Source organism: Epinephelus fuscoguttatus, linkage group LG12 (assembly GCF_011397635.1).
Source record: "Epinephelus fuscoguttatus linkage group LG12, E.fuscoguttatus.final_Chr_v1".
NCBI lineage: Eukaryota > Metazoa > Chordata > Actinopteri > Perciformes > Serranidae > Epinephelus > Epinephelus fuscoguttatus.
The window spans coordinates 32,568,765-32,592,205 of record NC_064763.1 but is presented as its reverse complement, the minus strand read 5'-3'; the positions used below and the strand labels follow the sequence as shown (position 1 = coordinate 32,592,205).

At 41.1% G+C, this 23,441-nt stretch overlaps 1 protein-coding gene across 1 annotated transcript in view; it reads right to left on the bottom strand.

Annotated features, from left to right (window-relative positions):
* nsg2 (neuronal vesicle trafficking associated 2) overlaps positions 1 to 23,441 on the bottom strand; it is a 64,348-nt gene that overhangs the window by 26,055 nt on the left and 14,852 nt on the right. The window contains exon 3 of the mRNA XM_049592293.1: positions 17,881 to 17,991. Coding sequence (XP_049448250.1) covers positions 17,881 to 17,991 — 111 coding nt within the window. The remainder of the gene's footprint in view (positions 1 to 17,880; positions 17,992 to 23,441) is intronic.

Below are 23,441 nucleotides of genomic sequence, written 5' to 3'. Positions count from 1 at the left end.
ACATGTGGGCGACTAGTCGACTAGGTTGATCTCCATGATTGACGCACGATAAACTACAAACTGTGTTAGAACTCTGATAAGGTGTAATGTGCAGTTGTCACATCTGCATTTTCATTCCAAAGTGGCGGCAGCACCACCACAGTGCCATCAGTTGTCAAAAAACTTCAGTTTCATGCCTTTGCTGCTATACTCTTTGGTACTAATCAGTAATGTCAATATATCCAAATGCATCCTCAACAATGTGAACACATGAGCGCACAAACACTAAAACAGACACTAATTATGAATCAGTAAAACGTCTCAGAGGAGACACTAAACATCTGGATTAGATTTGCTAATCAGCTCCTTCTCTGCTGGATGAAGATGTTTCAGGAGAGGAGATAATATTAACGACGGGACCTGCCTCTCAACACACACACACACACACACACACACACACACACACACACACACACACACACACCTAGCACACCTCTAAAATGTTGTTTACATCACAAGACAAGGTTCATTACTCTAATGTATCCCCAGCTCTCAGTCTCCTGAGTATTTTTTATGTTCCTGCATATGTTCACCTCACAGACAGCTGTGCGTGCGTGTGTGTGTGTATGCAGGAGTAAATGTTCCTGGTTGCTACTTTGTCACTCTTAATGGGCGTAAGATTGCAAGTCATGTTGACAGATTACTTGAAATTCAAGTCTTCTTAGTTTAAGACTCCGAGTTTGGTAAATTCTAACGAGGATATGTCTCGTCCTATATGGTGTTTTCAATTTAATGTCTTTATTTTTTATTCTATTTCATTTCATTGTTGAATTTTATTGTATTGCATATGTTTTTGTTAGCCCTGGGATAGTCTGGCGACCAGTCAAAGGTGTACCCTGCCTCCCGCCCAATGTCAGCTGGGATAGTGGTTACGAAAAATGAATGAATCAATATGCTTTAGACCCTCTGAGCACTTAAAAAATCGTATGTTGTAGTAGTTTTTAAACTTATTTACAGTATGTATGTTATGTTATGTTCTTTATTGGTGTTCTTATCCAGAGCAATCTACAGTGAGAACAAAACTAAAATTAGCTTCAGGCATTGGATCAGCAAACAAACAACGGGGATGTTATAAGAACCACAGGACCTTAAAAATCCTGCTGTAACAATCACAGGAGAGCGGTGTTCAGAGAAGACATATAAGGTATAAAAGTTGAAAAGACAGACAGAAAGGATTTTTGTACTTAGCGTGACTAGATGGGGAGATTGTGGGGAGGGATATGATTCAGTGGGGAGAGAGGAGTGTGAGGATTTGTCTTCAAGAGAAGAGCTTTAGGGGTAAAACAGACGATGGGGAGAGACTCTGAGCCGCCTGCTGCCCTCGTACACCAGTTTTACCATAGTCACGTATGTCAGCCAGCACACTTCACAATAAAGGTTAAATCCAGAATATGGGCTTCATCAGCCTTAAATTATAGATGTTGAACCAAGGGAACATGATAATAATTACGATAATGGAACGGAAAGACAATTAATGACGACAGTGATACTGTTAATGCCTGGGCTGCGAGTGCAGCATGAGTAACATACGTGGCAGAGAAAGGTGGATCGATCTCAAGGACAGATGTTAAAGTGAGAGGAAACAACAGAGAAGTGAGAAGCAGAGGGTCAGACTAGTCATCCGCAGTCTGTCTGTCTCCTAATTGCTCCCATGGCTCAGCTTGTCAGAACAACAGCAGCAAAGTGAAGGACTCTGGCTGAGGACGGAGAGCACAATGACCGCTCGCTCTCTGTCTCCACTTTATCATTTTTGAAGATGGAAACATCAAAGCTGGGCTTGTTCCTGGGCTCATGGCTGCAATTCTTTTGTGGCAGAATTAACAGATATGGACTGGCCGTGAACCAGACATGCTCCGTTAAGCAGCGGGAATCTGCTCTTGCGGTCTTATCTGCCTAAAATTCATCATATCCGCAAAGAGCTTCAATTACAAGATTACATTTTAATCCCACATATCATGGAAGGTAACAACATGTTACCAAATTAAACGACAAAATACATAATCTGTAAAACAGATACAAATGCCATGTTGCAAATGAAATATTGTTTCTGATCTGACAACACTATGGTTAAGGTTTGGTTAGCTTTAAGCACAAAAAAGACTTGGTTGAGGTTCAGGGAGATCACTGTTTGGGGATGCACTGATACAATATACCAGACCATTACTGATGCTAATGCTGACCTTGTTGAGCAGATGCAGCCGATCCACATTTAAGGTATACCATGCAGGATTTTCCTAAAAAACAACAACATATAGACTCATACAAAAGTAATTCCTCTCAATCATGATAAAGTAGAAGCGTGTAGCATTGTATTTATCTGCAGAGATTCTGTCCTCTGCCTGTATTTTCTTAATTTCTTCTTATTGTGCTATGTTCAGGATGTTTATGTGTGTGTGGTCCCCGCCAATAACAGCAGTCAGGTGAGGTCAGGACTGGAGGGACCAGGTAGCAGATGCATCGAAGATGAAGGTTCTAAAGCAACCTGTAGTTTTTTGTTGGATAGGTAGCTGCTAGCAGTTAGCTTGGATAGCTTAAAGGGAAATTTCGGTTTATTTCAACCCCTCTCCTATCGTCCTAAATTTGTTTCAAGTGACTAGTGACATAAAAATAATAGTTAGCATGTTAGCCGTTAGCCTAGATACAGCCGGGGCGCATAGTAGCGTCAGACCTGTTAAAACGTAATTGAACGGGCAACCTTCAAGTGCAAAGTTAGTCCACTAAACAAGCTTTTTTTTTCCACAAAGACCGCCTCATATCGTTAGGATAAATGTCAGAGAACATATAGAAAACAACATGTAAACATGTTGTCTTACCTTACTGGTGTGCCGCCATGTTTGTTTATCCCTCTAGCCATGCTTTCCAAAGCGTGGCCGAAATATCGCAAGAACAAGCAGCGATCTCATACTGTGCCTGAAATCCCGCGAGCTCTAGATAAAGCCCAGCTGGATACTACTCCAGGTGGAGGTGTCTCGTCCTCGGTCACATCCAGACCTTGAAAATAAGGCTGCAACCGGTCCCATTCCTTGCAACAGAGGCATTCCTCTTCTGTGGGCACTGGGGCACAGCATTCACAGGTAACGTTACACCACCAATCTCCAGAGTTTCGCAGCCTTGCAGCAGCCATTCCTCCTCTCTCGTCCTCTACCTGTTGCACCTCTCTCTCTCTCCTCCTCCGTTCTTCAATTTCACAAAGCTCTTCATCAGTGTATTCTGGCTCAAATAAGTAAGGGTGGCCATCAAACTCTGCAAAATCAAATTCCTCCTCCACAAAGTCGAAGTCTGGCAAAAAGTCAGCCATTATTCTATAAATCTTTCATAAAATAAATGAATGAACTTTTCAGGCTACTGTCCAGTTCTGCCTTGCAGCTGTTGCTGCTTGTTCTCGCGAGATTTCAGGCACGGTATGAGATCGCTGCTTGTTCTCGCGATATTTCGGCCGCGCTTTGGAAAGCAGAGCTAAATGGTAAACAAACATGGCAGCACACCGGTAAGGTAAAACAACACGTTTACATGTCGTTTCTATATGTTCTCTGACATTTATCTTAACAGTATGAGGCGGACTTTGTGGAAAAAAAGCTTGTTTAGTGGACTAACTTTGCACTTGAAGGTTGCCCATTCACTTACGTTTTAACAGGTCTGATGCTACTATGCGCCCCGGCTGTATCTAGGCTAACGGCTAACATGCTAACTATTATTTTTATGTCACTAGTCACTTGAAACAAATTTAGGATGATAGGAGACAGGTTGAAATAAACCGAAATTTCCCTTAAAGGGCTGCACAGTATGCAAAAACAATCATATTGTGATTGTTTTGACAGTTGTTGCAACCACAATGAAGTTGCAATTTACCGTAAAACTTCAATTAATAGCCTGGGCTATTATTTGCTTGGGTCATTGAACTCAACAGCCGTATATTTGGGACAAGTGTCTATATGTGACAGGCCTATAAGGCGCTTTTGATTGTCTTGATGGAATATGAAGGAATACGAATACCTTCCTGGGTAGGAATGGACACATGTTTTGACTATATGATCACTTCAGAGGTAGGGAGTCATCATTTTTATATCTCTCTTGTTTACCAGGCAGGTAAATCTCAATGAATTACTGTCTTCTTGGTGCTCATACTCTAGTTTCAGTAAAATGAACTGAACAATTGAATTGTGGAGAATCTACCTGGGCTAACAATATGTAGCATCTCCGTATTGACGAAAGTTTAACCATTTATATTTGTAAGTGCGATCAAAGCACCTAACTAACGTTAGTCCAAGTGGGTAGTCAACAACCTGTTGCATACTTCCAAAGAACTTCTATAAAAAAGTACTGCTTGGCAAACAGACGAGGCATCTAATTGAGACAGGGGTTTATTTGTTGAAATGTGTAGCCACACCGGGCTTTTAAAAGGGACTGAGCATTTAACTGGGGGTAGACTTTGACTGAAGTTTTACGGTAAGTGGGAATGGTAAGTTTTGCATAATTTTCACTGAAAATAAATGATGAATTGATTTTTGCTAGGGTCTGTACCAAACAAGCGTGGTTACATCTGGAATACGATTTGTAGGTCAGGGCATCTATGTAGCACCACAATGCTTCATTTGTAATGGTATGCTGAGACACATCTTACCCTTATCAAAAATGAATGTTCTTGCGATTTGCATATTGCACTTTACCAAATTGCGATTTCAATAATATTTCAATTACTTTTGCAACCCTAATTAGCTTGCTAAAGTAACGGCTTATCCATTACAGCAAATGCACTGTCCCTACAGCCGCTGTAGTGTACGGAGGAAGGGTTGAATGTTGTGTTTACAAATAGTAAATGGGAATACAGTACAGTTTCTTTGTCATTGTCAATATAAAAAAATTCTGTTTCATCTATCCATTACATTCATTTGGTCATGCTGGGAAGCTGATTTTAGTTTTAGTGCCAAAGCACTGCCTGGCATCGTGTTACATGTCAAAAACATTTCCTTTTCTTGGGAGGACACTCTCAAAGGTAACGACAATGATACCTGCTTCAAATCCAGTAAACAGTAACAGTTGTATTCCCACACAGCTACAGATGATGAAATGTGATCTATACCTAAACTTCTGTAAACTAATAAACACCCATTTGGCTCTATATAATTTTAGTGGTGTTTTGAGAAACTGGAAAGCACTCAACACAGCTCAGCGAAGCAACAGCCTGCATTAATCTTAGGATACATTTGCCAGATAGATTTTCACTCAAGTAATTGCAATAGTTCATGACAAATTAGCAAAAATGGTTTTAAGAAATGCCTTATCTTGCAATGTGAGGAAATCCTTTGAATATTGCTAGTTCAGCACCAGACACTAATTACTTTTTCCTCAGGCAACGGCCTAATTCTCCCCCAGATTTTATTGAAATATGCTCACAAGTTCAGGAGATATCCTGCTAGCTCTAAAAACAAAAGACAAAGATGATAATTATGTTCGCAGGCAGTTTCCAACCAGCCAATTAAAACCTAAAGAAGTGTGACTTGATTCGATCCCCCTCACTGAGACTCTGGTAAAGCAGAATTGGATTAGATGCAGTTGTGATAAAGAAAAACACAGGTATTCTCCAAACATCATGGACTGATACCATTCCTATCCTAACCTGACTCATAGAGAACACTTAAACAAATCAGACTGCATATGAATATGTGCCAAGAGATTTAATGCTCTCAGACTGCGTGGACTTGTTGGACATCGATCAGGCTCAGAAATCATTTTTAGTCTTGGCAACTCCGACAACTGAGTTATAAGTTCTACAACGGAGTTGGAATGCAGCCACAGCCGTGTCCTTGTATAAAAACAAGGCAGGATGGTCAGTCTTGGATAGATTTAGGACTCTTTTTCTGTAAGCACACATGAGATTCTCTCTTTGCCCTTTGAGATAAAAAAAAAGGGCGTGTAGAAATATAATTTTATTCAAGTGTTCCTCACACAGTGAATGGGTAAGAGAGATGATTTACATTCACATCTGCTGATATTGATAGGCAGACGGTGATTGAAGTCTGCTGTCCTTTGAGGTGCTGCTTGATATGGGATCTGAAACAAGAAGTAGAGCAGAACGAAAGCCATCTGGACTTATAAATCATCCCAAATATCACTCGCACAGCGACGATGTCTGTCTCGCTTGTTATCTGTCTGTCTGCCTCTCTATCTGGCCCTGAAGATTACAAGTTGTCTGTCTTTCCGGCCTGTCTAAATGTCTGTCTGTTGAAACAGGGGACCCCTTTGCAGACAAATGACTCAGACTTGATTCGGCATTGGGACGGCGGTCTGACCTAACCTGGACTGTGTTTGTGGCTCAGCGGAGCGTGAAGACGCACGTACAGCACCATCCAGATGTATGCTGGTTTTGATTTACAAAGTTTTTACTGTTTTCAGCCTGTTAACAGCGTCCTCTTCCTGTCTGTTTTACACTGATAACTGATTTTCTTGCTCACATAAAGTTAACACAACCATCATATTCTGCTGAGGCCTGAACTGAACATCGCCACCTGAACCAATTCATGATTTAACAATGACAGTCAGCAACTCAGAGTGTGTGTACTTCAAGTGTGTGTGTGTGTATGCGCAAGCCAAGACTCTAGGATCTAGGGATCACATCTGGCTGGTTCATTTTATCAGAAGCCAATTTGAACAATAAGATGTCTGTGAATATCTGCCAATGGAAGCTGGCACGGTTATAACATGAACCGCGAGTGTTAGAAATGCTGTTAAAATGCTTCCCAGAACTGAATCTGAAGAGAGAGCCTGAGCGTGCTACCATTGATTGTTGGCTTGTTATGACACGATGACGGAGAGAGAATAAAAAAAAGAGAGAAAAAAGGGGGGAAAGGAAAGCAAAATGGTAAACAAAAATGCGAGCTGGACAGATGAGAGGGAGAGAAGGTGAAGAAGGAAAGGCTTGAAAGAGAGGGAGGAAATGGAACAGCTGAAAAGGGAGGAGTGAAAAAGATGAAGATTTGCCAAACAGCGATGAGTAGCCAGTACGGTTGCCAGGTTAAGAAACCCTCACCTCCATTACCAATTACTTACATGCTGCCTTTGGGCAAAACCAAAGCTGCTGAGGTAAAGATAACAATAATGCAAGATGATTACTACATTTAAGTCTGCTCAGGACTTGTTAAAAATTAGTTCCAACTATAAATACATAGCTCTTGGGCATATGCCTTAGGTGGTCTGTCCGTGTAGTCTCCTAATGCATCATAATCTGCAAGAAGCATACGGGGGCGTGGATAGTTTTTATGGTGTCCTATAAGGTTCCTGTTGGCATAGACTGTCATTTTTTTCTGATGAAGATTTTCCTAGCCCAAATATCTCTGAGTTCTTTTGAAAGCAGCACATATCCTCTATCATATGTTGGTATGAATGTAACCTACAACAAAAGTCCAAAAAAATCTACATTTAGTGTATATTTTGCTACTATTGAACTATTTGTGATCCATTAACTGCATAACTAAAGTAGGATTGGGTCAAAATACCAAGTAGTCCAGTATTTTGTGAGAACAAAGTAGTGGTGTGCTCAAGGACTGTCTTTATCATGTGAAACTCAAGACGAAGCGAAGGTGCTCTTGAAGAAAAGCAGCACATGGGAGGAAAACTAAACTTCAGGCACTCTGCAATGGAACCTTTTTGCACCCTGATGAAGGGTCGAAACCTGTCGGTATTCCAATGCAAGTAGCCATGTTTTTTGAATAAAGCCTTTTTAACTTAATTCAAGTGCATTTGTCCCTGCTCCACCCATGAGTGCTGGAAGTTTATCTTTTTCTCTAGGTCTAGTATATTGGTTAATGACCAAATGCCTGAAAAACTTATGACACTGCCGTCAGCTTCAGCTAAATTTTGTTTTTTTAATTATAAAATGAGAGCATTATACCCACAATAAAGTAGTGCAGGGATGACTTTTTTTGTAAGCTAGCATCGTCCTGGTTCCTTCGTCAAAAAGCCTATGGGCAAGATAATCTTCACAAATTAACACCTGCCTCTATGATATTTGAAGTGTAAATGCAATCGTCAAAAGTAAAAAGCTAACGTTAGGCTATAAACAAACTACACTTCAGTCACATGACCAAAATTGCCACAACAACAGGCTTTAAAGCAGTGTTGGACGTGATGACGTTCTGTAGTCTCACTGAGCCACTTGTTAACAACCAATTTTTTTAAGACGAGAGCTTAAAAATTCACGCGTGTGGTATCTACTGATGTGATTACAAAACGTAAATCAGTCTCTTACACTTGTGTTAACCACAGACCTTATTTCAGGCATCTAACCAAAAACTCATTCAGAAAACCCACTCCCTTCAGGTGCAGAAGGGCTAAGTCATTTCTGCATTTAAGGACTGTTAGCATTGTGACTGTGTGAAAGCTAGCATGCTGATGTTAGCAGTTAGCTCAAATGTAGCCCCACAGTGGCGTTAGGCAAATCAGATTTGTTTCTCATGTCAGATCTTTCAGACAGGCTGTTCACACTGTTGTTTGCAAGTAATCAGGTTGTATTTGTGTGTTTGGACATTAGCAGCATATGCATGGGTTGCCATAGTAACAACGTAGATGTCAGTGACAACGTAGCTAAGCTGTTGACGCTACTTTCCCATGCAGAAGCATGAGTATGGAGGTCCATCATTTCCTCCTTCAAATGATTGTGCTATCAGGTTGCGGTTATTTAGTAGGGCTGACCTTCGAATCCATTTATGGACATTCGAAGCTTCGGAATTCAGAACAAATTTAATTCGAAGCAAAAAAACCCAAACAAAACCCCCCCGAAAAAACACTAATGGTCGGTGATAAGAAGTGTTAACTTTTGATTGAACACTAAATTAAAACCCTTGGCGCACACTGCAGCACAATCAAACAGATGCGCAACTCAGAGCATCAGAAGTGTCTCTGACACCAGACTCAGAGCGGGCCGGTGGAACTGGAAAATGCATATCAGGCCTACTAGTTACTACATACGTTTTTCAAGTGATTTTGTGAATTGTTGTTGAGTTGTGATGTGCCAATTGCTTTTGGCAAATCTGGCACTGCTTTCTGGGGGTTGTCGGGGCATATTTTAAAGTGCAACCACACATCTGATGACCTCTTGGACATGTCTGCCAGCTCTGAGTGCGCTTGTTGTCAGTATCGGACTGGTGGGGGTTAGTGTTGCGTTTAAGGCCTCCCCCCCCAAAAAAAACGGGAAAAAAAAGCACCGAAGCTTCGAAAACAATTTTTCACAATCGAATCCCGTGCCATCGAACGAAGCTTCGAAGCTTTGAATTTTTTGGGTCAGCCCTATTATTTAGTTCAATTTATTTTGGCGTCCATCCACGGACTGTTCTCCTCCATGTTGTCCTCCATAGCGCTCCGCTAGTAGCAGCATGGTTTCTGCTTGGCACTTCTATCGCTCAGGATTTGATGTCATCATTATTGGTCATGTTGCAAATGATACAAAAGACAGAGCATCCGACCTGAGACTCATCTTTAGAAATCACATTTTAAACCACCTCCTGATGTGGTTTGGATCTGATTTGCTAAAACTGCATTTCATGTGTTAAGCACTCATCATCTGCAAATTGATGATTGTATATTAGATTATTAATGTGAACATCTGATATACTTTGATAGTATAAAAATAAGAGTGAACATCCAGTTTTAAAAATACCATTTGCAGTGCAAAGACTTTCACTTGTTTATTGTCGCTTTACTTCCTTAGAGGGACCAATCCACAACTATACTATGACCCGTCTTCATCAAAAAGCTACCTTGATTAGAGTAAACTGTGGTCATCATCAGTGTCTTCATGCAGCAGGAAACACAACAACCTTTAGATGTATCAATACATATAATCTAAGTCAAAATCTGTTGAGCGAACTCAAACAATTAGAAATAAATATACAGTCATTTTAAATGTATACATAAAAACAAAACAGATGACCGCAGTGGGAGTTGATGCTCGCATACAAACACATCATGTTTTCATAACACTTGCAGTACTCCGAGTGTACTCCAGAGTTTAGATGCTGTTGCTCCCACACCGGCAGAAAAAAGCATCCGCCCTCTTCCTCCCCTCCCTCTGATGTTCTCCCTCCTTGTACTGCACACAAGGTTCAGAGTAAAATACTAATGCTAGAGGTGAATCAATTGTTCCCCCATAGCTCACTTGAATGTCTGTGTGTATGTGTGTGCATCAGTGTGGGTGTTTAACTGAGAGCAGACAACGGCTATGAACACTCCCTATAATGAGCGTACTTTTAGTCATCCATACAAAACACGGAAGAACAATACGTGGAATAGGAGGCTGCGCGAGGTTTCCAACCACAGCAGTAATTACCTCCAACCTGACAAACAGTGGAGGCCTTCTGTGGAGGCGGCAGATTGCAGTAAAGCTTTTATCAGAAGGCGAAGTAGAGGTAATAATGGGATAATTGTTTTGGATGATGGCTGCCTCTCCCGTCGTTACCTGCACAGGCCTGCTAACTTCTGCTGGCACCATGCAGGTTCGGCTTGGCAGTCACGGCGCGGTCATGTGGTCAGTGCGTGTGTGTGCATGATGAGGTTTGTGTTGGAGTGTCAGTCCTTGGAGTGGATGTGTGGGTTTGAAGTGTTTGTGTGTGTGGGGCGAGAGCCGGCCAAGTACACCATGTTTTCTGGATGGCGAGCGAGCCAGGAACGAAGCAGGACAACACGAATTAAATCTCCCTTTCATCAATCTCTACACCTGCATCTCTCAATCCCTGCCCTACTGCGCCAGACTAATCCTTCGCTCTCTTCCAAGTCCTCATTTTTAGAGATGCTCTTCATGGCATTTTCTTCTCATCAGAAAGTCTGCCGTTGAGCGCGGTGGCAAAAATGGTTAGAGAAAGAGAATAGATGTTTTGCTGCAAAGGTCATGAGCTGAATTTAAATCAAAAACAGTGCAAATACGACAACGCAGCACCTTTCCTCTATCCTCAGTTTCATCCTGCTCATTAGATCCTGACCAGTATTGAGTTTTTGAGGCTAACATGATTTTGGATATTTGAATCTGATGAAAAATACTTTGAATATTTGACCATTTTTTTAAATGAAGTCTCTGAAAAAAGGACCTTTGCAGCAAATGGTTTTGCTTAATAGATCTTTGAGAAAACATGTAACTGCTGCTTGGATTATGTGAACTTTTTTTCAATATTCCAGTCCTCTCTTAGACATTACTTGTACATAACTAATTACAAACAGCAAACGCACTTAAATGAAACATAATTACACATTAATATGATGAAGAAATGTCATTATATCCAATATTACAATATGATATCTGATTGAAATTATAGCATTATTAACATTTTTTAAGTTATGTTTAACAAAGGGCTTTGGGTTGCCTAAACATAGTCATCAAAATGTGAATCATGCTTCATCTGCTGCAAGCTGATACTCCAGGAAAAAGCAAATGAATGATTTTACCAGCCACCATTTTGAACATTGAAAAACAAAAACAATCTGGCCAGCATTACATTTCTTTTTAAACAAATTTGTTGCAAATTTGTTGCAGTGGTGGGGATAACATTAGAGGACTGTAAACAGCTGGCCAGCAACAGCAGAGACAGAGCAGATGGACAGCGTGAAAAGGCTTTTGCACACTGAGCCCATTTTTTCGTATGTGTTTTTTTTTTAATCCGCCATCTGAGTTTTATTGTTCTATTTTTTTGTGAAAATTCGCAATACCAGACAAAATGAAAAGATACATTTCCTCCTTTGCCTCTCTCTACTGGAGTTACCTCTCTGGCTGTCACCACTCCCTCCCTGTTTTGCAATTGGCACCGCAGCTGCATGAAAGGGTGGAGCGATCCTCCCTCCCTGTCCTCCACATTCTGTGTGCGGTCCACATCCTTTTCCTCTTCATCATCATCCACCTGAATGTTACTATCGGTTATGAAATGAGTTTTGAAATGATTCTGTGTGCCCTGTTCCTCTGTCTTTTTGCAGCTGTGTGTTCTTCACTGAGTCTTGGACAAATGTCTCTAAAGGCTTCTGACAGATGTGAAAAATATAGAAAATCTAACCTGTTTCAAAACGTCGGGCTCAGTGTGCAAACATAATTGGCACAACATAAAGTGGATTTATAGTTATACGTGCAACAATTTCGGACGCAAAAAACGGACTCAGAGGGCAAAGGCCTTAACTCTGTGAATTCAGGGTTTATTTTGACCAAACCAGAGTAAGTGATTGTTGTGACAGTGGACTAACTAAATAGATGACTTACAAGACTAACTAGGATTGTTTTGGTGTTAATATTTTGTTTCTGTCAAGTTTGAATGAAGTGTGTATTATGATGAGTTAACAAGGCAATTAGTTTTGGGCGGCGCCACACATAACGACATATCCTGTATACTCAGGAGAAATTTGCTGCTTTGCTACAGGAGAGGCGTCTTAAAAATGATTTGTTTCAACAGACTGAACTCCTTCTCAGTGAGACCTTTCCAGGTTCAGTTCGCTTGACATGCAGTGAAATTCATGAGCGTGTAGTCTTAATTTCAGATAGTTAATGAGGAGGGGGGGAACATGCCCTTCTCAATTCGTTTTCGGAACAAAACAACTACAGGGAATATGATGTATCGCAGGTCTGCTGGGAGTAATCAGAAAGACAAAAAGAGAGGGAGGGAGGAGGGTAAAAGACAGGCGGCGAGGGACAGAACGAGAGTAGGAGGGAGGGAAGAGGGAGGGGACTGGGACACGGTAAGCGATGACACATGAACCTGGTCTAAAGGGAGGAATCTTTGGGAAATACAGGGGGATGGAGGGAGGAGGGAATAGATGAGAGAGGCAAGGAGAGACAGCAGGATGTCTGGAGCTCTCGTGAGAATTCATCATTGTGTATATGCTCCTGTATGCCCTACTTCCACCAATTTATAACTGTATTTGATATTCTTGATGGTTATTTCTTTATGCAATACTCATTTTGGATAGTAACATGTCCACCTTTCCCCCACTTGTTCCTGTTTCTATCTGCTTTCCTTGCAGATGTATCATTCTGTGTTCACAGTAACACCGTCACGGCCATGTGTGTCACCGTGGATTAACAGATGCAACTGAACGCTTGTCTTTTACACAAAACAGGCAGCACTGCATTTCAAAAAAAAGCAGTTTGAATCAAAAAGGAAAAAGCAACGCAGTAAGCAAAAGCATGCAGGGAGAGGAAAGAGAGCAGCAGCAGGGGAAGGAGAGAGAAGTTGAGAAAAGGATGGAGAGTGGTAAGCAGGAGCGAGGCGGTGAGGGAGGGCAGATTAGAGAGCATTTTACACTCTGAGCTCTTCATCCATCAACACAATCTGCAAAGCTTTGAAGAGAGAAGAGATGTGCAAGCTTTTCATCCAGAAATGTTTGCTCTGCACTGCACAGCATGCGGTGTGTGTGTGTGTGTCTGTGTGCGTGTGCGTGGACATGCCTGTGTGCCTGCAGAATCAGCTCTGTCAGTCAAGCAAAGCAAGCGAGCGCTCAAAACCAACCGACATCGCACAAAATCACACAGACTGAAATGCATTTCTCCCTAACAAAAGCTGACGCGGTGTGGCAAGCCAGAGATGACAGACAGCAAAGTCCACTGCAACATTTCGGAGCATCTCTGATGAGTAACAATTTCTAACAAGTTGGCTCAGTGTTGCTGCATGGCAATGTGGACATTTTTGACACCGTGTCCTGATTTGTTTCCCCTATGGCACCTGTCAAGTGTATCAAGATCCACAGATTTAGCATTGCACTCCTACTGTATAGTATCAGACTCAACATGGACTGTTGATGATCAAAATCGATGGAGCAGAACCAGAGTTGTTGTCTTTTTTATTCCACACATTCTTCTTCCTTGTCAAAACCTGGTGCCTACATTACCTAAAATGCAACTCAGTCAGGTGGTTAAGGTGTTTTATGCCACTGTTTTACTATGTTGCTTTCATTATGTGGCCAATTAAAAATCAATCAAACGTAAGCACTGAACACCTCCCTCCTCTCTCCTCTTGGGGTTCTTTTCAGACTTCCCATAAGTGCTAATCCCTGTACAAGGCTGGGTAATGTGACCATATACACTGAGATGATAAAAATCAATCAACTGTCAGAGCTTTTACTATAAAATATGTACTGACAAAGCTATCCCTTCAATATCTCTGGTTGTATTAGGCCTTTTTTAGGCAACATCCCAAATCAATGTGATGAAATGTATCATCTAATCAGCTATTAAATTCATTATTTGCCAATCAGACTTTTCCATGTGCAAAACATTTCTCAATTGAGTTTCCATAAAATGTACCTCATTATTGATGTTGTGATTTAAAGGTCCTATATAGATTTCTATGTCTTTTTCTATTATAAAGCAGGTATAGGTGCAATATAAAAACTGTGAAAGTATTAAAACGCTCAATCCACAGAGAAATGTACACATTCATATTCAGAAACTGTGTGTTTAAACAAGTCGTCACAACTTCCATAAAGTTGTGATGACTACTGGTGGGCGATATGGCCCTAAAGTAATACCCCAATGTTCCAGGGTATTTTATCAATAACGATATTCTTGTCGATATGACAAGTTAGTGAAAGAAAATATTATTAATTTAAGAACAAAGAATTGCAACAAAATAAGTGATACGGTTTTACAGTTTGCCTTAGCAAACAAAGAAAGTTGATTTCTCATTGCTTTAGTTTGTAAACAACAACGTTAACTTAGATTGAGATTCAGATTCTCTACCACAAATTACACTTTTAAAGCAGCTGTGCAGAACTTTTTACCATTTATAAAACTGTCCCTAGTTCGTATCACCCCCCTTGAAGATCTGCATATTTATTTGAACCCAACAGCAACAAAAATATGGCTATTTAGCGTAGCCTCGGTCGGGTCGGACACAGCGGAAGTCAGCAAACCAGAATACGGCACCTGGAGGTGGAAGTAAGGCTGCACGCCTGCAGCGGCCCGCAGCCATTAAACCACAGAAGAAGAAGGAGCCGTGTTTACGAGTAGGATTTAAGAAACAGGCTAAATGACATGTAGTAGGGAGTAGTGAATGATTTCGGACACATTGCACACTCTTGTACAGTAGGTGGTGGTATGCACCTGGAAGTTGTTTGCGATCCGCCAATAAATTGAGAGAAGAAGAAGAGCCGTGTTTACAGTGTGTTCTTCGAGTAAGCGGTATGCAACGGGCACGGCTGAACACATAACAGTTTTACCAGATGTATCTATAAGGACTTGGCTGTACTTTCGATGTCATGGCGGATAAAAAAGGAGCACCATCTAAAAGAAAAAGAACAGAAGAACAGAAGAAGGCTAAACGGGACAGTGATAGGGCTCGAGCCCAAACACGTGGAGAGAGATTTGAAAGGTTTTAAAACTGATCCTGAGTTGGCCCTTTTCCTAATCGACAGGTATGTCATTTTTGTTTTTATTTAGAGAATATACCGCAACTTGTTAGACGATGTTTCACTTCAATATATGACGACATGGAAGTTATAAGCAAACTAAATGTAATGTTAGCTGATGTGAACCGCTTTTGTCTAGTAACGTTACAATGCCACAAAATGATCTGTGACTGTGACCATGAACACAAATATACAGCAGGCAGTTGTCCTCAGTTTATAAGAAATTCAGAGTTACACCAGAACATTTATGATTTTCCTCTCGCTCTCCAAAACTAATGCATGCAGTAATTGCCGGTTGCAGTCGAGATTTTACAAATGAAGCCGAATGCCGGCTGCAGTCGGAATTTTACGACACCAGGCTGTGGGTGTCATACCTCTTTGACCAAAGGGGGCACTATAATCAACGAAAAGGTAAAGTTCCGCACAGCTGCTTTAAACAGCTCCAAAATACAAAAAAATGTACCCTGGGATATATATATATATATATATATAAGTATATAAATCAACAGGCTTCTCATATATGTAGCATCGCCTAGATTTACTTTACCAAAGGTTTATGACAAAATCACTTGACGAAACCAACTCCTGTGTCCGCACGGTGAGAGAGGAGAGGGAGAGACACACTGTGCTGCTGCCAGAGGAGCCGCTGAATGGGTTCCCTCTGAGTGGTAACTCGATAAAAGAGCCTGAGAAGTCCAGGGCTGTTCATAAAACACTCACAGTTTATTCCACACTACTGAAGCTGCTCCTCCTTTTGGAGTTTATGTTGTTGCCGTGGGTAACGGTCACGGTCAAAATATCATGACTATCACGATATGAGTTTTTCAAATCATAACAATTAATTGTGAACGAGATGATATGGCACACCCCCGAGTGGTTCTACAATAATGCTATATGTAGGTAGAAACTGCTGCTACAGGGCTGTTACAGTCATTCCCCCCACTGCAAAGAGACGGGCTAAAACAGAATGTTTCAGACAAGAAGGTGAGTATAATTATGTTCAGGCAGACACTGTGAGAAAAATAAAGCGTTTCTTGAACGTTAAAGCATGTAAACATGTTCTAGTAGAAACCCCAAATACAAGAATGAACCTGAAAGTGAGCATAATATTGAACATTTAATAAAAACGTATACCATACTGTATTGTAGCAGAGCATTGTATTCATATCCCCCACTCCTATCTCTGCTCAACCTGTCTGATGTCAAATACAGCTCATAAAAAGCTGGAAGACTTCCTTCCCTTTGTATGTCTGTATATGAAATCAATAACGCACTGCAGGACGACATGGACAAAACAAATATTTTCTCTCCGTGGAAGATTCCTGATATGCTTTTCCACCGATGCTACCATTTCCAAAACAAGCAGTTTTCTACTTAACCTTGGCTGCGTGCTCTGGCACGACTTCAGTGTGTGAATGTAACGTGTATGTGTGTGTGTATGTGTGTGTATGTAAACACACTGTCTCATCCAGACAGATTTCACAGCCTCTTTTGGTGCCTGAGATCTCATTCTGCTCTCCTCCGCTCTGAGGGACCTTTCAGGCCAGTGTTACACCTCTCTTTTACACACACACCTACACTTTGAGACATTTGCACACCTCTGCTTGCACACTTTCTCTCCTCTCTCTCACGCTCTCAGTCGGGGTTGCCATGGAGGGAGGTTTTCTTTGCTGCCATGACAACGTGAGTTCTCTTTGGTCTCCCCTAACGACAGAAGAATTGAACAGACAGTGCCTGGGTGATGTAGATGTTTTTGGACTGGTAGCTCAGTGATTCACACACACACAGCTGAAGTCACCTGTCCTACTCTTCGCATGAGAGAGTAGCGGTAGAAGAAGTATTCAGGCTCCTTTTCTCAAGTAAAAGTAGCAACACTTAATAAAAATACTCCTATGTATTAGTGCATATCAGTTACTCACCTCAGTCATGTTAAATCTCTTCTTTTCTACATGCCTCCAGTAAATGAAGAATCCAAAAACGGAGAAAATTATGAATTTAAGTCATAGCGGGCTGCATTTAACAACAGCAAAACTATATCAAAACATCTGTACAAACTCGCACAACTAATCCAGTAAAGTGTCATTCATCCAGTCGTTTGCTAAGCACTTTCCAAACACTGCACTTTGGTTTAACAGTAACCATTTAAATCGTTTCTGCATAAACAGTCTTAAGCACTCTACTCGTCTGACCATGAGACTGTTTTGCAGAACACTGATTTAATTCTGGTAAGCCAAGGGGGAAATGTAAGATGAATAAATATACTGCTTCTGATTATAGAAATATTACCTCAACCCAAACAGGTGATGTTCTACTCGGACACCGATTTAAGTCACAGATCAAGTTTAGAGCACATCGTGCACCGATCCGATACCAGTACTGCATGAATGCAACTACAACTATTGTATTTACCTCATGACCTATCCCCTCAATAAGATACAGATCAATGCAGATACAGATTCAGTGTATTGTTACCTTAAGTCTCTCAGACACCCCGTCAGTAAAGCTGATGGTGAACTCCTCCACCTTGGGAACCTTCAGCCTCTTCTTCTCTGTCTGGTACTCCGTGCGAGTTTTCACCACCACCTGGAGGACGGAGAAACAGGTAAAGCAGTTAAATACTCAGGGATGCTGAGGGTAATGGAGGGTGGATGGATGTTGTTGTAGGAGGGAATGGTCACGTCACATGTCTATTCACAGAGGTCTTACTGTAACATACCTCACATTAAATGACAACCATGTTATGGATGTGAAAAAACAAAATGTAAAGGCACATAAATAATGCCATGTTCAGACTACAAGATATGTATGTCCAACAGTCATTATGTCAGATTAGGCGATAATGGAGTCATAAAATCTTGCCATGACTTGGCCAACAGACATGACAGACAACACATTGATCCACGACCACCCATCGCTAGTCATCATTCATGACGTGCATGTGATGTCTTCAGATTATCCATGTCCTATTGTTATTATTATTTCAGTCACTATGGGTGTTCATGTCCCATCCAAACGGTTTGTACAATAATGTAAAAAGTGCCACCAGATGGCAAGAGATACATTTAAAGTACCGCAAGAAAACCGTGCACATCCCTGTATTCTTCTTGCAAATGTTTCACAATAAAAGCTTTTTTAGAAAATGAAGGGATTCTCTCCACCGAAACAGTAAGGGGCTTTAAATTTCAAACAGATGCACAAGTGTTGAGTTTGAAATGATGACGTGATGCATTAAATTTCACAGGGCAAACAGGTGCAGATTAAAAATACAAATAGTAAAATACAGAGGGAATGGGAAAGGGAATAAAGGCCTGTATCTATAAATGATGGCCCGTGTTTAATTTAGTCTGTTTCAAATAAAGCTGGTACTCTCTGCCGTTGTGGTGAGTAAATGGTTGCGGAGGTGCCTCTGCTATTTCACACTCGCATTTTTCCTATTTTACTCTGTGCGGTAGTCTTTCGAGGAAATATCAAAAAGGCTGGGGTGTTGTTGCCATATACCGCAGATCACTCTGTGTTCCTGTTGGTCAAAGTGACGGCTGTGACAGAGTCGTGGAAGACAAAAGGAAATCTAGCACTAAACATGGTGTAAGATGTCATCTACTATGACACACTACACGGGATAAAACAGGGAATTGTTGTACACGACACTCATTGCTGTTCATGATCCAGGACGATACTGTAGGATGGTCGCACTGAGCTATAACAAGGCTGATATCGTGTAGTCTGATCCCAGCGTAAGACATTTGAGAAGATGACTGGACTCTAGACACAATACCAAGGTGTAAAAACAGTTGAGAGTTTACTAAAGGAATACAATATAAAAGGCAAAGTTTAAGAGACAGTAATAAAGCACTATCTTGGACACAAAGACTTCTTTAGTACATTAGTTTTGATATTTACGGATATCCCATTGGGTATGTTTCACTATACTGTAAAAATATGTTTACTGCTTCCTCTTAAAGCTGGATGTGCATCGCCATACAGGAACAAAAGAACAGCTATGACACTGAGAGCACATCCGCAGGTCAGACATATTTCCACAGTGTGTACTCTGATAAAACAGAAATGCTATAAAAAAGTAATTTGAAAGAGAGAGGCTGAGATGAGTGCACAGCTCAATACACAAAGGTGTAAGTAAGGACAGAAGTGTAGATGAAAGCGTAGGCTGCTATTAGATACTGGATCTGGAAAAACATAAAAGTATATACTGATAACAAATGCAATACCACAACTGTCAGTATACCGTGTCACTGTAGTATATTGTAGTAGCAGTGAATTCATGGACTCTGCTTTTATTTTGGCTTAAGATCAAACCTCAGCTTCACAATGCAAATTAAACCCAATGCACAACACAGATAGAAACTATCCTACAGGACACACTGGAGCCAGGCATGTGTTACAGCTCGACTGGATGTTAATAAGGTCTGGTGCCAAAAATCCAAGACCCTCAATCCAATGGGAAAACACTGTGTTTTGTGCCGGCAGCTAGATGGGGAAAAAAGAGCCAGGGCAGTACAGGCCTGCCCCAGTACTGTCAGTCTGACACTCCTCAGGCAAACAGGTTTAGAGGGATGAGAGGGATACAGAGAAAAGAGATCAAGTGAAACTTCCAAACTCGTCAAATTCGTCTACTTCTCAACTTTTACTTGTGTTGTGGAAAGTATTAGTTCAAGAGAAAGCAGATTTCTTCATTAACTCAGCAGCTACAGAGGTTCCCTTGAGCAAGGTGTCAACAAAACTTATTTTTAAGCATCATCATATAGCAAATACTGAAAAAAATGTTTATTTGCTATTTACAAAGCCCTACAGTGTCCATAAGGATTTATGACTCCTGTCTGTCAGGAGCAAAGGATGGATTGTTTTCTCTTTCTAAGCAATTAACTTGATCAGTATTGATGTAAATAATGGTGAGACCCAAGTTTTGATAAACTGGAATTATCCTTTAATTTCGCTCATTGGCCATTAGTCCTAATCTGTGCCGACTAGACCTGTTTAGTACGTAACCGGCTGTTCAACCTGCTCACACTGATACACTTAAGTTAGCATATTTAACAGCAAAGTTATTCACTCACCTCAGCAACAACAAAATAAATACAGCAAGAAAGTTTCCATATTTATGAGGGCTGAAACAGTCTGTGTATTGATACAGAACCATCACAGTATAGAGGTCACGGTTCGGTGCACACAGCTGCCTGGAAACTTTTAGGCATACCTTGTTAAAAAATAAATAAATAAATAAATAAAAAAATATGCTGAGGTTCGTACAACAAGCGGATTGGGATTAGAGTCAGTCACACTATGGCAGGTGCAAATGAAATGCTGGAGCTGGAAGACCCACCTGCGGGGGTCCAGGCAGCCACAGCAGCAACGGAGAGAGACTTACGTGTAAGACAAGGACAGTATGTCAGCGTTGCTCCACCGTTGTAGGGAAACAAATCCAACATGCTAAAGCCAGCGTTCTCTCATACTTAAATGACAAAATAGCATGTCGACTTCCCTTGACTTCCAAAACAACTTTTTTATCCGGCACATAGTTTTGATAAAAACATCATGGTTTGGCGTGAATAAGTACTTTTGTCACTAACGGAAATACGTCAAATATGGCAGGTGCAGGTCACTACATAGCATTAGCATAGCATGCTAGACATGTTAGCAAATTTGGCTAATTAAAAGAAGTCAGCGCTGACTTCGGGACACTAACGCTGGCGTCCCAGGTGAAAATCCTGTGTGTGTTTGACCCATCCACCACCTCTCCAACCCACCCTATAGGGGCCTCTTAAATATTTGTACATTACGTGGTTTTTGTCACTTTTTACGCTACATCGCACAAGTCCCTCCTCTGCTACTGTAATAATTACTGCAAGTCATAATAAACTGTTTGCGCAGTTGACATATTTGGTCATTTTTGAGTGACAGCAAACTGGCTAACACACCTTTGGCGGCATCACCAGCAAGAGGATTTTGTCAGTCGCTAACACTTGCACCACTGTAGGAATTGCTGTACCGAACTCACATCAAATCATCACTCCTAAATCAGGGTATGAACATAATCGTGACTGTTGAGGACTATTAAATTATCTGGGCTATCCTCTCAACATTGACCAGTGGCCACATTTGCACAATCCACACCTAAGGCACTGACATAACTGAACAAAATTATTGCTTGTACCAGGTTTCACATCATCATTGCACTTACTAAAAAGAGAAAGTGTTTGTACTGTTTTGTGCATTTACTTTATGTTAATCGACACAAGAGTACAGGGCAGATACAAAGAAGGTGTACAAATGGCAAGGCGGAGGAGAGGTGGAGGAAAAGAAAGAACAATGTCTCAGTGTCCTTGTGGCTAATTGCGCCGCTTCTGCGCAGCTCTCCTTCACTTTGAGACAAAGCCAGAAACTGCTGTGCTCACGCACTGGCTCCACTATCTGAATAACAAAGCCGTCAGTTGGCTCTGTAGAAAGCTCTTATCTAAGAGTTGAAGGCCGCAGTAGGTGCACTGAATACATAGCATTTGATTGGACCCCTGAGGCTCAGGAGCCTCGTGGCATTCAGTGCAGCAACACCAGACGTCACAGTCAAAACTAATGTCTCAATTTTGCCTCAACTCTCTCTTTCTCTGACTCATTTCACAATAACGTGCTCAGGGCCTCCAGGTTCAAACACAGCAGCGCTCCATGTTGCTTCATTACTCTCTCCCCTCCTGTAAGTCCCACTCCTTTATTTCACATTACCTAATGACATGGCTATCAATCAACGTTGCCTCATTTACACAGCCCTTCAGCTATCAGCAGCAGCTACGAGATCTACTGCACAAAGTGCCACCTTCTCTGATTAGACAGGTCCAAATACTCTGTGGGAAACCATTAATTTATGACCTATTAAGTCTCGTTTAACAAAGCTTCATGTAAAAAAAAAAAAAAAATAAAAAAAAAAAAAAAACATCATATGAATGATGTAGGCATGAATAGTCATGATAGCATGAATGAAAATGTAATTACAACTTCCTTACTTATTATTCCACAAAGGTAGCAGCTCATTTTTCATTTATGATTTCTCATGAGAATTTATTTATATAGTCATGTGTACTTTATTTTATAGCCAGTGGCTTTAGAGCTTGCTATGTTGATTAGTTAGATAAAATATCTTAATAACTGTTGGGTGGATTGCAATGAAGTGTTGACCAGACATTCGTCATTCCCAGAAGATCCTCCAAGAACCAAAATCCTAACGACTTTGGGGCTCCCCTGATGTTTCCTGTAGCACCTTCAGACTGTCGAATTTTGGTTCAGGTTCTCGACAACTATCAGTTGGATTGTCATTTAATTCGTTACAGATGTTCATGTTCTCCACAGGATAAAGTGGTTGACACTTTATAATGCAGCCTGCAATTTACTGTGTAATTTTGTTGCATGAGTCAGGCACAAAAAACACTTAACCAGTTCCTACTGGTACTTAAACGCCCTCTAACTGTGAAATATGTTATACCACAATTAACTACACAGAATATCAGTGTTATTAACACCATTTTACCCAAACCTAGGCTTGTTTCCCAGTGCTGTAACCCATGGGTACTTCGAGCACAATTATTTCTCCTTTCCTCTAAAATGCCCTTTTTTTCCTCCCTTTCTCCCATGAGGTGCTTTTGGGCTCAACAGTTCTGGGGGCTCCCTGAGAGACACAGCCCACTGGGGATCTTTCCGGTCAACTACAGACTCCCAGGTGTCTGAGGTGTTGAGTTTTCTCTTTGAAATTGGACCGTCAGTAGAATGCTAAAGTGACTGACAGTAAGCCGGCTATCGTAGAATCCTACATCCTGCCTTGATGAGTCACCCAAAATCAGCCATGTAGGTAGACTGTGCAAACAGCATATTATGACCAGTACTTATGGTGAGAGGTGACGTTGTATAAAAAACGACAAAGCCCATGTAATGCTGTATAAACATTGAAGAAGTCCCTATTGAATGAGAGGGAGAGGGAGACTGTGGTGGATGGGTCAAACAAGCACAGGACTTTCACCCAGGAGACTGGTGTT